Below are 13,564 nucleotides of genomic sequence, written 5' to 3' on the forward strand. Positions count from 1 at the left end.
TGGCCTTCCCTCCAGCTGGATTGTGAGCTCCTGGAGGGCAGGGACTGTGTCTTGTTCTTTCCTGCACGCCTGGCATCCAGCCCCAGGCCTGATCCAGGGCAGGTGCCCTAGAGGGTGCCGAGCGAAGCGGGGACGGGGTCGCGTGGCCTCTCAGGAAGGGGCAAGCCTCGGCAGCCCCCTGGAGGGGGTTGTGGTATTTTTCTCTCGGCACAGAGGTTTGCTGGCAGGTACCCCTGCCCGTAGCTCCTCCCTCCCTGCTCCCAGCCCGCTCCTGGTTACCCATCACACCACCAGCCAGGGTCCTCCTCTGCGGGCAGCTCTCCCCTTCCAGCATCGCTCTGTCCCCGGACCCGCTGGCCGGTACTTCTCCTGCCTCGCCTGTTGGCCCACCTTCCCTCTTCCCAGGCCTGAAATTCCAAACTCTCCTTGTCCTCACTTGCTTTGTAGTTGAAGGGAGAACTTGCTAAGTCTCTTCCAGGCCTGCAAAACTTGGGTTTCCTTCGTGTTGCCTGCTGCTGGGGGACCTTGGGCACGTTGCCCATTGTCTTGGGGCCCCTCCTTTCCCGTCATTACAAAGCGGGGGAGTCTGCCTGTCCTCTATACCTTTTCCTGTCTTAAGAGGGGAAAGGCTTCATGACATTGCATTTTCTGTTTCTTTATAACTCTGGAGTTTCTCTAAAGTTGTAGAAGGCCATGCTGTAGTTGTAGGGTGTTCGCACAAAATGCCCCATCGCCCACCTACACTTAGGAGGCCTGTTGGCACCCCGGCGATCCCCGTCCCGGTCAGTCTCCCCGCTCCTGTCGGGTTCCGCAGGTGAAGTATTGCACTTGGCCCCAGTTTGTCGGCTCAGATCCATCTTTCGAGACGCAGTGCAGATTGAGCTTATCCATTCTTTGAGCAAATGTATGTGGCAGGCACAGATGGGCGGTGGGGGACACAGGCGTGACCCCCGCCCGCCCTCATGAGGCATACAGTCTCATAGGCCAGAGGCAGACGGCCCGTGCTGGGTTAATTATCTAATAGCAGCTATAAAAGAGAATTGTCGTGCTCCCAGAGGAACCGAGTCTGGGGAGTTGGGAAGGCGTCCCTGGGGAACCTCCGATGGAGCTGAGACCTGCAGGACACACACGACACCTCAGCTGACCTTCTGAGTCACTTAGCTATGTCGATATGTGCATGAAATGTTCATACTCACTCTCCTCCTTGCTTCCAGAATAACTCAGTGTCGCCCTCGGAAAGCCTGCGGGCCAGTGAGAAGCACCGGGGCTCCGCCGACTACAGCATGGAAGCCAAGAAGCGGAAAGCAGAGGAGAAGGACAGTTTGAGCCGATACGTGCGTCTGAGAGCGCGGCGGGTTCCACCGGGGTTTGGATTGGGTGGGCTGGGCTGGGGGAGACCCCACGGGGCCTGAGTCGTGGGAGAGTCAGGAAGAGGTGGGGGCAGGAGACACTGCCGCACTGAGGAGGGCAGGTGGCCCGGGCAGGGGAAGCGTCCACAGACCGATGTCCTGTGAGCCTGCGGACCATGGCCAGGAGGCAGTGGACAGGGAAGTCATCCCAGCCTCCGTAGGGCCTGGGGAGAGCTAGGGGCACCTCCCCCGATGGGCCAAAAACCCCCTGCTGCCATCACGGCCCCCTCAGAACCTCCGGTCTGCTCTGGGGACCGTTCCTGGCATCCCCACACTTCGACCCTACAGGTGGTCGTGGTGTCTGCTCTGTGCCAGGCCGAGCAGGGCTGAGAGCTGGGGCAGAGGGCAGGGGGCGATGCACTGTGGGATCTGGTGCCCTTGGGCCCGGCCCTCCGTGTTCAGCTCCTTGGCTGTTCTGGGGCTCCGGACACGTAGCACAGCCAAAGCCTCAGCTGCGTTTCTGGGAGACAAGGCTAATCCCCTCCCCACACACACGGTGATGGGAATGATGGAACGAGACCAGCGCACTCGCTTGCAAATGGTGGTGGATATCAGGCCAGCTGGAGAGAGGTGTCTGGCTCCAGGGCGACATGTTAAAGCAGCCTTAGAAATATTATAACTGGGCAGGTGTTGGTGAGGCCGCCTGTGGGCGTGGGAGCAGAGTGACCGTGGGGCTGGGGGCTGGGCTAGCAAACAGCAGGGAGAAGAGGTCAGCTTTGGTGGGGCTGAGTGGGGAGAGCATGGACTTTGGGGTTTGGCCGGGGTTCAGATCCTGGCTGGTGGAAGCAGGGGCGTGGTCTGGGCTCAGTCTGGGGTGGGCGTGGCCTCTCACTGGCTTCCCTCTCCGTGCAGGACAGTGACGGGGACAAGAGTGACGATCTGGTGGTGGACGTTTCCAATGAGGTAAGGGCCGGCCCAGGTCGCAGGGCGACTGTCCCTGTGCAGGGTGGTCGGCGATTGCTCCTGTCCTGGGTGGGAGCTGTCGTGTCTCAGCTGTTGCACCGTTACCAGCAGCCCCAGCTGGGTGACGAGGCCTTTGGGGTTGGGGCATCCAGCTGGTCAGGAGGAGGAGGGCAGGGCTTGGCTGCCTGGTGGCTGGGCATTCGTGCACACTGCTGGGGTTCCTAGGCTGGGTCTCCAGAGAGAGGCCCCTGAAGACCCCAGGGGAGGGCTGGCTCCCAGTCACCATGGTCCTCCAGGTCAGCTCTGTTCTCCCCACCACCCCTGGGATCTTGGGCTTGTGAGCCTCCTGGGTCAACCTTAGCGAGGGAGGGGGAGCTGGAAAGGACCTACCCAGGGCCAAGGCCCAGCTGCCCAGCTTGGAGTCCTGAACCTGTATTTGATCTTGGGCAGGTCACCTCCACCCACCCAGGCCTCAGTCTCCCCCCATCTGTGGGATGAAGGGGTCAGACTAGGTCATTAAAAACTCATTGTCCCCACTTGGGACCAGGCTCTTTTCCCATGCCCTGTGCCCACTCCATTCCCGTCCCCAGAGCAGAGAGACTCCAGACTCGTCACTGCGCGGCACATCCCCGTATCACTTGTGTTTTTAGGACCCAGCGACGCCCCGGGTCAGCCCGGCACACTCCCCTCCTGAAAACGGGCTGGACAAGGCCCGTGGCCTGAAGAAGGACGCTCCCACCAGCCCCGCCTCGGTGGCCTCCTCCAGCAGCACGCCCTCCTCCAAGACCAAAGACCTTGGTCATGTATGTGGGGTCTGCCCCTGGCGCCGCAGAGGCTGGGAGAGGGTGGGGAACGTGGGGGCAGAGGGAAGACGTTCTGGAAAAGGGTCTGGATCTGGAGTGGTGCTAAGTGGAAGGCAGAGGGCTGGAGTAGAAAGTACACGGATTGGGGCTTGGCCTGGGTTCAAATCCTGTCTTTACCACTTACAGGCTGAGCCCTGTGCTTATTATTAGTTAACGTTTCTAAGCCTTAGCTGCTGCATCTATTAAATGGGAACAATTACCACAGTCCCTGCCAAACAAGATTGGGCAAGAATTGAGGAGCTGTGGGGCAGAAGATTCAGAGCTGGGTCCAGCACTGGGCTTCATGTGGTGCCCAGCTCTTGGGAGAAAGGAATCTTCATGGCTTCCCTTGGTCTCTGCATCTACCCTCTTCAGAATGACAAATCCTCCACCCCTGGGCTCAAGTCCAACACACCAACCCCAAGGAACGATGCCCCAACTCCAGGCACCAGCACGACCCCAGGACTCCGGTCGATGCCGGGCAAGCCTCCAGGCATGGACCCGATAGGTATAATGGGTAGGCACGATGGGGCTGGGCTGACCATGTTTGAGGGGAGGGGCTCTGCCCCAGGCCAGGGCTGGAGCCTCACAGGTGGGGGCCAGGGAGGGGGGTCAGAGTCAGGGCTCTCCCAGGGCCCGTCTCTGGGGGACCTGGTCAGGTTTGAGGAGAAGGTGAGTGCCTGGTGCTTCAACACCGATGTCAGGGCTTCCTGGAGCCGCTGTGCACTAGGTGTGTGGAAGGAGCTTCAGACAGGTCGGGACACCAGTGATCTGTCTGCCTCTGCTGTTAGTTCTGTGAGGCTCTGAACAGCCCCCTCCTCTGCGCCTCCGAGTCCTGCTCTATAAAAAGCGGTGGTCACATCTCTCAGCTCGAACCTTCTTAGGCTGTGAAGATGGGGTTCTCTGGTAGGTGGGTTCAGTCCAGGAGGACTGCTTGGAGTAGGCAGCTTTAGAACACAGGAGGGATTGCTGCAGGGAGGCAGCCTGGTGGCCTGAGCTTTGCCCTTGATGGAGGCGTGGGGCCCACTCCCCTTGGTGGCCTCTCCCGGCTGACGGCCGCCTCCTTGCAGCCTCAGCCCTGCGCACGCCCATCTCCATCACCAGCTCCTACGCTGCACCCTTTGCCATGATGAGCCACCATGAGATGAACGGCTCCCTCACCAGCCCCAGCGCCTACGCCGGCCTCCACAACATCCCACCCCAGATGAGCGCGGCTGCCGCCGCTGCTGCCGCCGCCTATGGCCGATCGCCAATGGTGAGCTTTGGAGCTGTACGTAGACCTTTTGGCTCCTTTTTTGGGGGGACTGGGTAAGGAGCGGGGGAGTTGGAGGGGGTGAAGGTGGCCCTTCGTGCACACCAAAGGGGACCTGGGCCCAGCGACCGGGCAGCTAGCTGCCTTTGGGGTAGAGTGTTTATTAGGAATAAGAGTGGAACACACTTGGGGGTCAGCAGACCTGGGTCCCACCCCGTCTGCCCATCAGTTGCCACGTGACCTCACACAACACAGCCTCCCTGGGCTGCCCCTTTCCATCTGGGAAGCGGGGCTGACACCTCTCTTTCTGGGCTCTGTGGGGGTGGGAATCCCACGGTGAGTCGGGTGATTTCCACGAGGCAGGGACTTGGCAAACGGGGCAGCCCGTTATACCAAGATTTGTCTGCCGTTCATTGAGAGCAGTTCAGACTGGAGAGGTGGGTCCTCTTCCAGGAGACGGTTTTTCTCTTGATCTCCTGAACCCAGGTTGGCCTCCTCTCCACATGACAAGCCCCCTGGGACACCAGGGGAGGGAACAAAGTGAGGAGGGGCCCGCTCGGCCTTGCAGAGCAGGGAGAATGAGCTGGGCGTGGGAGTGGAAGATAACCGGCTCAGAGTTCGGGGTCTGGACCATCATCCTGTTCCTGCCATTGTCCTGGACGAGGCACTTGGCCCTCCTGGGCCCGTGCTCTCTCTGGAACAAGGGGCCGTGCTCTGCCCAGCTGTCTCGGGTTCTGAAGAGGCAGCGCCGTGCGGGTGGGACAGGAGGTGGTGGAGGGGGATGTGTAGTGGGGGGACGTATGGCGGCATCCCGCACTAAGGGCTGGCCTGGCCTTGCCTTACAGGTTGGGTTTGACCCTCACCCCCCGATGCGGGCCACGGGCCTGCCCTCCAGCCTCGCCTCCATTCCTGGTGGAAAACCGTAAGCTTTGGCTATTTTCTGCTTCTTGGGGAGGGCAGGGGAGAGCACACCACCCACCCACCCATCCATCCCCTGCCCTGGTGGACCTCCCCTGAGGGAAGGTGTCTGCCCCTCTCGGGGTACCCAGAGGCCAGGTTGCAACCCCAGCAAAGCTGCCTGGCCGCGCTCCTGAACGGCCCCCAGGCTCCCTCTGAAAGGGGAACGAGACAGGGCTGGGGTGGAGGATGTGGTCCCTGGGCTCTGAGAGGGAAGGAACACTTCGGACACTGCGGTCTCTCAACCAAACGCCGTGGAGCTGCCCTGGCCTCGGGGGCTCCTGTGGGTTCTGCCCACAGCTGGCACTTAAGACAGCAGGCCGACCACGCTGGCTCGCCCCTGGCCCTGATGTGCACCCTGGGACTCATTTGGAGGGTCGCAGACACGTTTTCCTCCCTAACGTCACTGGCTCCTAGAGGAGGGGTGGCGTTCAAGCTGGGTGGGGGAAGGGTGCTCCCTTCGCATGGCCAGTTTGGGGTCAGCAGCCTGGTTTGCAGCAGGGATCTGTGAGCGGGGGCAGAAGCCAAGGTTGGACTCTGCAGCGGTTTCCGGCCCGGTGGAGCCAGGCCAAGGAGGTTGGGGTTACCAGGTGCCCTCAGATCTGGGGAGAGGGGACACCTGGAGGCAAGGAGGCCAGGCAGGGGCGGGTGCCGGTCAAACTAGGCAGGAGCTGTGCACACTGTCATTAGAGGATTGGAGATGGCAGAAGTGTGGTTCTCCCCCTCCCAGAGCCTACTCCTTCCACGTGAGTGCTGACGGGCAGATGCAGCCCGTGCCCTTCCCCCACGATGCCCTGGCAGGCCCCGGCATCCCCAGGCACGCCCGGCAGATCAACACGCTGAGCCACGGGGAGGTGGTGTGCGCAGTGACCATCAGCAACCCCACGCGGCACGTCTACACAGGTGGCAAGGGCTGCGTGAAGATCTGGGACATCAGCCAGCCGGGCAGCAAGAGCCCCATCTCCCAGCTGGACTGCCTGGTGAGGATCCCGGGGCTGGGGGCGTCCCTTCCACCTGGTCTCGGAGAGCGGGACGGCCTGGGTCGGGGGAGAGCCCCATCCCCCCCGGCCAGGTGCAGCCCTGTATTGGCTGGGCGACTTTGGGCAAGTTGGCAAACCTCCCTGAGCCCCACTTTCGTCGTCCGTAAGGGGAGGCGTTGCCGACCTCCAGGGGTCTGTGAAGAAGTGAGTGAAAGTTTGAAAGGGGGGTGAACGAGGAGTGAATGAGGAGCCGAGTCGGACTGGCAGCTGCCTTCGGCAAGGGCAGGAAGTGGGCAGAAGCGGCCAGGGTGCTCAGTGTGGTGGACCCCCCTGGTCCCCAGGAGGGGAGGAGGGTGGTGCTGAACACTGCCCCTTCCCCCTCCAGAACAGGGACAACTACATCCGCTCCTGCAAGCTGCTCCCCGACGGGCGCACGCTCATCGTGGGCGGCGAGGCCAGCACGCTCACCATCTGGGACCTGGCGTCACCCACGCCCCGCATCAAGGCCGAGCTGACTTCCTCGGCTCCGGCCTGCTACGCCCTGGCCATCAGCCCCGACGCCAAAGTCTGCTTCTCCTGCTGTAGCGACGGGAACATTGCCGTGTGGGACCTGCACAACCAGACCCTAGTCAGGTTAGGCACGGGAGGGAGCGGGGGTCCTTGTCCTTGGGAAGGCCTCGCTGGCCGTGCCTGGTATCTTTGTTGCGACTGGCCTGTCCGAGGTGCCGTGGGCCGGCCGGAACAGCGCGGGCGAGGGCACCCAGGTGAGAAGACAGCTTGTGCCAGATGCCTGACATGGGTAGACGATGGAGGGCTCCTTGGCCCAGGAACTTGCACAAGGCTCTGGGGAGAAGGGGAGCTGGGGACACACAGAGAGGGCAGGAGAAGGAGAGGCGTTGAGACCAGAGTGGAGGAGCAGTACCTCTTGGTGGTTAAGTGTGGGGCCTCAGGAGCAAAGCTGCAGGGTTTCAATCTTGCCTCCGTGTGACCTTGTGCAGGTCACTTAACCTCCGTGCCTCGGTTTCCCTTGCATGCAACGGGCGGAGTGAAGCCCCTTCCTTAGAGTCGAACCCCAGCGCCGGGCCCAGCATCGGCCCTCAGTGCAGTGTGGCCGTCTGCGTTAGTCATAGCGCCATGCAGCTGGTTTATGGCCTCAGCCGCGTGGTTTATGCGGGGTGACAAGGATGGATCAAGAATGCAAATTGAGGAGGCATGGGGTGTCGGGCTAAGGGGGGGGTTCCCCTGTTACGTACCTGCTCTCCCAGAACTGCCCCTGCCGAAGACCCTTGAGCAGAGTAGGAGAGGGGCCCAGGCCTGGCTCTGCTGCAGGCTCCTCGGGGGGACGATGGACCCCAGTTTCCTCTTCTGCTCAGGCGGAGCTGGCCTGCCCCCTGGGATGGCTGTCCGCTTGGCATCGGTTCTTCCCCGGAGCTCACCCCCATCCCTGCCTGGCCTTCCTAGGCAGTTCCAGGGCCACACGGATGGGGCCAGCTGCATAGACATCTCCCACGACGGCACCAAGCTATGGACCGGAGGCCTGGACAACACCGTGCGCTCCTGGGACCTGCGGGAGGGCCGGCAGCTGCAGCAGCACGACTTCACCTCCCAGGTGTGCCCCCGAGAGCCACCCCCCTCCTTCCATTGGAGCAGCGTGGGGCCTTCCCTCCCCAGGTCCCAGTGGCTGAGTCAGGGGACAAAGGGGCCCTCACACCTGGTCGTTGCAAATGGACCTGAGACCAACCTGAGCCATCTGGGAAGGCTTCCTGGAGGAAGTGGCAATGAAACAGAATCGACAAGGCTTTGGATTTGGACACACTTGCCCCAACGGCTTGGATTTGATTCCCAGCTCCTCTGCCGTTGAGCACTTTGGCCTTGGTTTTCGTACGTGGGATGGGAATAGTCATAGCTGCCTCATGGGTCTGGTGGGAGCACCTGAAATGGTCCCTCTAAAAGCCTTGGCTGTAAGCATGGCTCATAGCATTCTATAAGTGCCAGGTGTTACTGGGTTCTGTTGTTGTTTTATTGCTTGTTTTAATATTTTAATCTTGCCATTCAAGACGTTAGTGTTTTATTTACTCACATTTTTCTTAAGGAAAGGCGGAAGTCACTGAGGGAGAGAGAATAACTGTGAGAGGGAAATATCTGTGCCACCTCTGAGTTTGCTCTGCCACTTTCTAGAGTCAGCAACCTCTCTGGGCCTCAACTTCGTCACCTGTCAAATGGGGATGAAACACGAGATCCCATTCCCCTGGGTTATCGGGCTTGGCTTTGCAAATGGCAGGTGGGGAGGTGCTGGGGGAAGGAGTGGTGGGACGCTGAGCCTTCAGGGTCCCAGAGCAGGGCCCTCGAGGAACCCTCACCCCTGTGGCTCTGGAGGATGCTAATCTCCTTATGCCCCTCCCCCGCAGATCTTCTCGCTGGGTTACTGCCCCACCGGGGAGTGGCTGGCCGTGGGCATGGAGAGCAGCAACGTGGAGGTGCTGCACCACACCAAGCCCGACAAGTACCAGCTGCACCTGCACGAGAGCTGCGTGCTATCCCTCAAATTCGCCTACTGCGGTGAGCCTGGGGGAGCGGGAGCCCCGGGAGGCCTGGCCTGCCCTCTGTGCATAGATGCGGCCCAAAGCTTAGAGAAGGGCCAGAGCCCCAAAGTGAGCACGGTCCCAGAGCCAGGCCCCCTGACCCTGACCGGTACCCCCCATCTGGCATCCCCCCCCCCTGCATCCTCGGATGCAGATGCTGCCACAGGGTACCAAGCACTTGTGAGACCAGGCTAGAGCCAGAGCTTGCTGGCTTGGGGCAAAGGAACAGTACTCACAGCCCTGCCGGCAGTGCTTCCAGGTTGTGGTTCAGACCCCAGGCTTTGGTGGCCATAGCTCTGAATTGGAATATCTGCTGACCCACTTCATTTTCTTTAATATATAAATTTATTTTACTTTTTTAAAAATTTAGTTATTCCTTTTTGGCTGCGTTGGGTCTTCGTTGCTGCGCGCAGGCTTTCTCTAGTTGTAGCGAGTGGGGGCTCCTTTTCGTTGCGGTGGGCGGGCTTCTCATTGCGGTGGCTTCTCTCGTTGGAGAGCACGGGCTGTAGGCGCGTGGGCTTCAGTAGTTGTGGCACGCGGACTCAGTAGTTGTGGCTGTGCAGCTCTGATGCGTCCCGTCCTCTCTAAACCCCGACCGGTCTTTCTGTGGACCAGGAATTGCAGGCACCCCACGTGGCTCTGGGAGCCCTGGGGCATTAACGCAGGCAGAGCCCTGGCAGCGCACCTGCAGCGATCCCCGCCTTCCGCTGGGTCTCCAGACACTCAGAGCTTTGTCATTCCTAGCACTTCCTGCCGTCTTCCAGCGGTAGAATCGAGATGGATCAGTCAACCTTAGTGGCTTTAAAAAGCATCTTTCGGGCAGTGTAATCCCTGTGATTAACTGCAGATCCTCCCTTTCTCCATCCCAGCCTGCCCACCCCTCCCCTTGATCGCAGAGGAAGGCATTCTCTGGGTGTCGATGTTTGTGTTACCGTGTCTCGGTTACAAAATGCCTCTCACGAGTGAAGAGCTGGCCCAGCACTGGTTAGCGGTTCACACTGTGTTTCCATGGCAGCCAGCCATGTATGGGGCGGGTCTCACTTTAGAGGGCAGCAGCCCACAACCTGACGTTTCCTTTGCCTCCCGCCCGCAGGCAAGTGGTTTGTGAGCACCGGGAAGGATAACCTTCTCAACGCCTGGAGGACACCGTATGGAGCTAGCATATTCCAGGTACCACCCGCCACCCGAGCGCCCCTCCTGATCCTGCCCAGAGTCAGGGCCCGCCCGCGGCGATGGGGGCGGGGCTGGGGGAGGTGAAGCAGAACTTGCCTTGGCCTCTTCCAGCCCCTGCCTGCCGGGGGTACAGGATGGGTTCTCCAGAGGCAAGGGCTTGGACTTGGGCGCATCCGTGGGCCATACACTCTGCTGCTAATGGCATCTGACCCCTCGGGGTGAGGGCTTTTAAGCAGGGGCTCTTGTAGGGTTTCTAGAGCAAGGAGAAGTGAAAACATGCTCTTGGCTTTGGCCTGCACGCTGAGCCCTCGCAGGAGGTGTGCTGGGCATTTGAGCAAACTGGGCAGCTTTTTCTCTGAGCAGTGTTGTCTGATATTCAAGTAAGTTCGTATTTCATCTCAACACTTCCAAGTAGGGAGAGAGGTGGGGCAGGAGAAAGATCCAGAAGGAGATGGGAGAGGAGGAGGCTTTCTGTGAGTTTTCAAGACCTGGGGCCTGATGCTGTACCCTCTCACTTGGTCACACAGCCGCGCACACATACAGAGACATCACACACACACACACACACACACACACACACACACACACACACGCGCGCACACACACACACACACACACACACACACACACACACACACTCACACCCGCTCTCAGAGCCAACAAGCCACTTTCTGGATTCAGGCTAGAAGTCTGGCGTCACACACGTAACTTTCAAGTCTCCAGTTACACTGGATGCTTCAAAACTCAGGTGCAAATCCTTTTTCTTAGCTCACCAGGCTGAGGGTCTGGCCTGTTGACACCTGCTCCCAGCTCAGAAAAGCTTCTTCCTGTTTGTAAACTCAGGATCAAAGCTCACAAGGCTCAAGTGTTCTGTTTTGCTCCTCAGAGACTGTACAGATCATGTTGGGCCCTGTTAACGAGCTTTTCCTTGTGGGGAAGCAGGTGGAAGGGGCCCCTCTAACGGGAAGGGCTGTGTTTGAAGGCCCTGCAGTGTGGGCTCCAGGGCGGGCAGAGGGCGGTTGAATTCAGAGAGCACTGAAAGGGAGGGCGTCCAGTACCCACAAAGTGAATTTGTCCTTTCTCTCGCCGCCCTCTCTCGCCTCTCCTCCTCCAGTCTAAGGAATCCTCATCTGTCTTGAGTTGTGACATTTCGGCGGATGACAAATATATTGTAACAGGCTCTGGTGACAAGAAGGCCACGGTTTATGAGGTCATCTACTAAACAAGGACTGTAACAGGGCTGTCAAACTCCGGGAGAAACAGACTCAGCTGTGCCGGGGAGACCCCGGCGAGGGGCTCCGTGGACGTGGAGGATGGGCGGCAAGCGGGCCAGCGCTGTGCTCCGGCGGCTGAGAAGGTGCCCCCGTCACAGTCGGGACTCCCAGGCGTGGATTGATGGGACTCACGGACTCTGATGGATTTCTCCTCTCCTCCCCTTAACGATCCTGGCAGATGCTACACATAGATTTATTCGGGGGCTCGTGGCTCCAGCTCCCCACAGACGCCCTCATGAATCTTTCCTTCCCCTCTTGTTTTTGACGTGTTCCCCTGCCCTGGCTCGGGGACACTGGAGCGTGGACCACACGTTTGTGCCAGGGGAGGGGGGGTTTCACGTCCCTGACTGCAGCGCACGAGGTTTGTGAAAAGTGTAAATAACAGACTCCTATCTCGGACTGGTCAGCGGGGGGAGGAGGCCCCTTCCCACCGGCAACGCCAGCCGTGTATCTCGCCTGCTGTATTTGTAATCCACTCGTGGTGGTGGCTTTTTCTTTTTTTTTTTTTAAAAAAAAAAAAACAAAAGTTCCCATCTGGGAAGGGGAGGCAGGGAGCGGGGTGCAGAATGGAGAGGGAGTAGAACGGGGAGAAAACTCCTGGGGTGGAGGAGAGGCACTACGGCTGGCAGCCAGGTTGGCTACCAGGTACCCCCCGGACAAGTGTATCTCCGTGTGGACCTGGGAATCGATTGAGGCGTGTCAGGACCAAGCTCCAGACAGACTGACGGACTGACAGAGCTTGAGATGGGTGTCAGCCCGGGTGACGGCAGCAGAAATGGTGGGTTTTTCTGTAGTCCCCTGAGCTCCATGCTCCCCTTTCAGGTGTCTGACCCCCTGTCTGTCTGTCTGTCTCTCTCTCTCTCTCCCTTTCTCTCTCCCTCCCTCCCTCCCACCCACCCTGACCTCCATCTCTCTTTGGTGCACATTTGGTTATCGTGGTGAGAAATGGAAGTTCAAAGCCACTCTGTCTCCGGCCCTTCTTAATCTTCGGACACAACCTAAAAAGGACACGAAGTTAGAGGAAAGCATAGCGACTCAGCTCAGGGAGCTACCAGAGAAAAAATAGCAACTGATGTGGGTGCTTTTTTTTTTTTTTTTTTAAATTTGAATAAAAGGAATTAGAAGTGATGTCCTTTCATAAAATGCCTCCTCTCCCCTTTCCTGCCTCTGACCTCCTCTCTCCTTAGAGGGAAAGTGTGTATTTAACCTGCAGAGCTGTGAGTCAGGTTTATCTCCCCCCTGCCTGGGGCGAGGGGACTTGGGGTTGGGCTGGGGGCACACTGGGCTGACTTCTTGTAGCTTCTCGTCTCTCTTAGGAGCCCAGACAGCTTACAGCTAGAATATCGTCTCCTGCAGGTGCCACTTTTTGGTACCAAAATGTTCTGAGGTGTTAGGATTTGGGTGGGTTTTTGGTCTTTGGGGTTTTTTTTTTTTTTCCTTTTTTCCTTTTGGTCTTATTTTTTCTTCTTCTAAGGAAAAGCTAAAGGGCGTCGTGAGTCCTGGTGGTGGGCTCTCCATGGATGTAGCATATGGAAGATAATTTTTATACTGCATTTTTATGGATTATTTTATAATGTGTGATTCTGTCTGGTGAGAAGGAAGGAGGGGCTCTGGTGAACCACGCCCCTCACCCCCCCACCCCCCCACCCCACCCCCACCCCCGCTCTTGTTCCTGGGTGAGCCCCTCCCCCAACCTGGCATGGGAGGCTGCAGAGACGCAAGGTGCGTTTGCTTTCTAAGGCTGGGGAGACGTATCCAGAGTCTGTCTGTGTCTCTCTCTCTCTCTCTCTCTCTGTCTCTCTCCCTCCCTCTCTCCCTCCTCTCTCTGGGTCTCAGATGCTCAGCTGCCACCTCTTGTTAAGGCTCTCCCCACAAGGGAGGGTGAGGGTGGAAGACAAGTTGATTCCTGAAGAAAAGAGAAAATGAAAAGTCATTGTAATGAGCTGTTTTTATATTTTTAAAAGTTACTATTTAAAGGTTGGTTTGATTGTTGCGTTTTAATTGCATCCCCCGCCCCCAAGAAGAGAGCGGGGCGCTGTCACCCCCATGTCCTGGATCCTGGGCAGCTTCCTTTGTCATCCATAAACGTGAGCTCTTCTCTCTTCAAAGCACTGCCATGCTGCCCCTGCCCCTAAAAAGTGATCGCACGGGACAGTTAAGGGGAGTGCTTAACTTGCCCTGAGGGGAAGCCC

At 58.9% G+C, this 13,564-nt stretch overlaps 1 protein-coding gene across 8 annotated transcripts in view; it reads left to right on the forward strand.

Annotated features, from left to right (window-relative positions):
- TLE3 (TLE family member 3, transcriptional corepressor) overlaps positions 1-13,352 on the forward strand; it is a 48,717-nt gene extending 35,365 nt beyond the window's left edge. For 2 of the 8 annotated variants that reach the window (XM_030875100.2, XM_030875106.2), the window contains exons 9-20: positions 1,215-1,334; positions 2,262-2,312; positions 2,963-3,115; positions 3,530-3,671; positions 4,225-4,424; positions 5,252-5,328; positions 6,094-6,343; positions 6,729-6,976; positions 7,805-7,952; positions 8,752-8,902; positions 10,019-10,095; positions 11,213-13,352. In XM_030875100.2, coding sequence (XP_030730960.1) covers positions 1,215-1,334; positions 2,262-2,312; positions 2,963-3,115; positions 3,530-3,671; positions 4,225-4,424; positions 5,252-5,328; positions 6,094-6,343; positions 6,729-6,976; positions 7,805-7,952; positions 8,752-8,902; positions 10,019-10,095; positions 11,213-11,320 — 1,725 coding nt within the window. In that variant the 3' untranslated portion in view covers positions 11,321-13,352. The remainder of the gene's footprint in view (positions 1-1,214; positions 1,335-2,261; positions 2,313-2,962; positions 3,116-3,529; positions 3,672-4,224; positions 4,425-5,251; positions 5,329-6,093; positions 6,344-6,728; positions 6,977-7,804; positions 7,953-8,751; positions 8,903-10,018; positions 10,096-11,212) is intronic. The other 6 variants (XM_030875103.2, XM_030875108.2, XM_030875102.2 and 3 more) reach the window with 3 other exon arrangements.
- Positions 13,353-13,564: the final 212 nt, after the last annotated feature.

Source organism: Globicephala melas, chromosome 2, assembly GCF_963455315.2.
Source record: "Globicephala melas chromosome 2, mGloMel1.2, whole genome shotgun sequence".
In the NCBI taxonomy this organism is placed as follows: Eukaryota; Metazoa; Chordata; class Mammalia; order Artiodactyla; family Delphinidae; genus Globicephala; species Globicephala melas.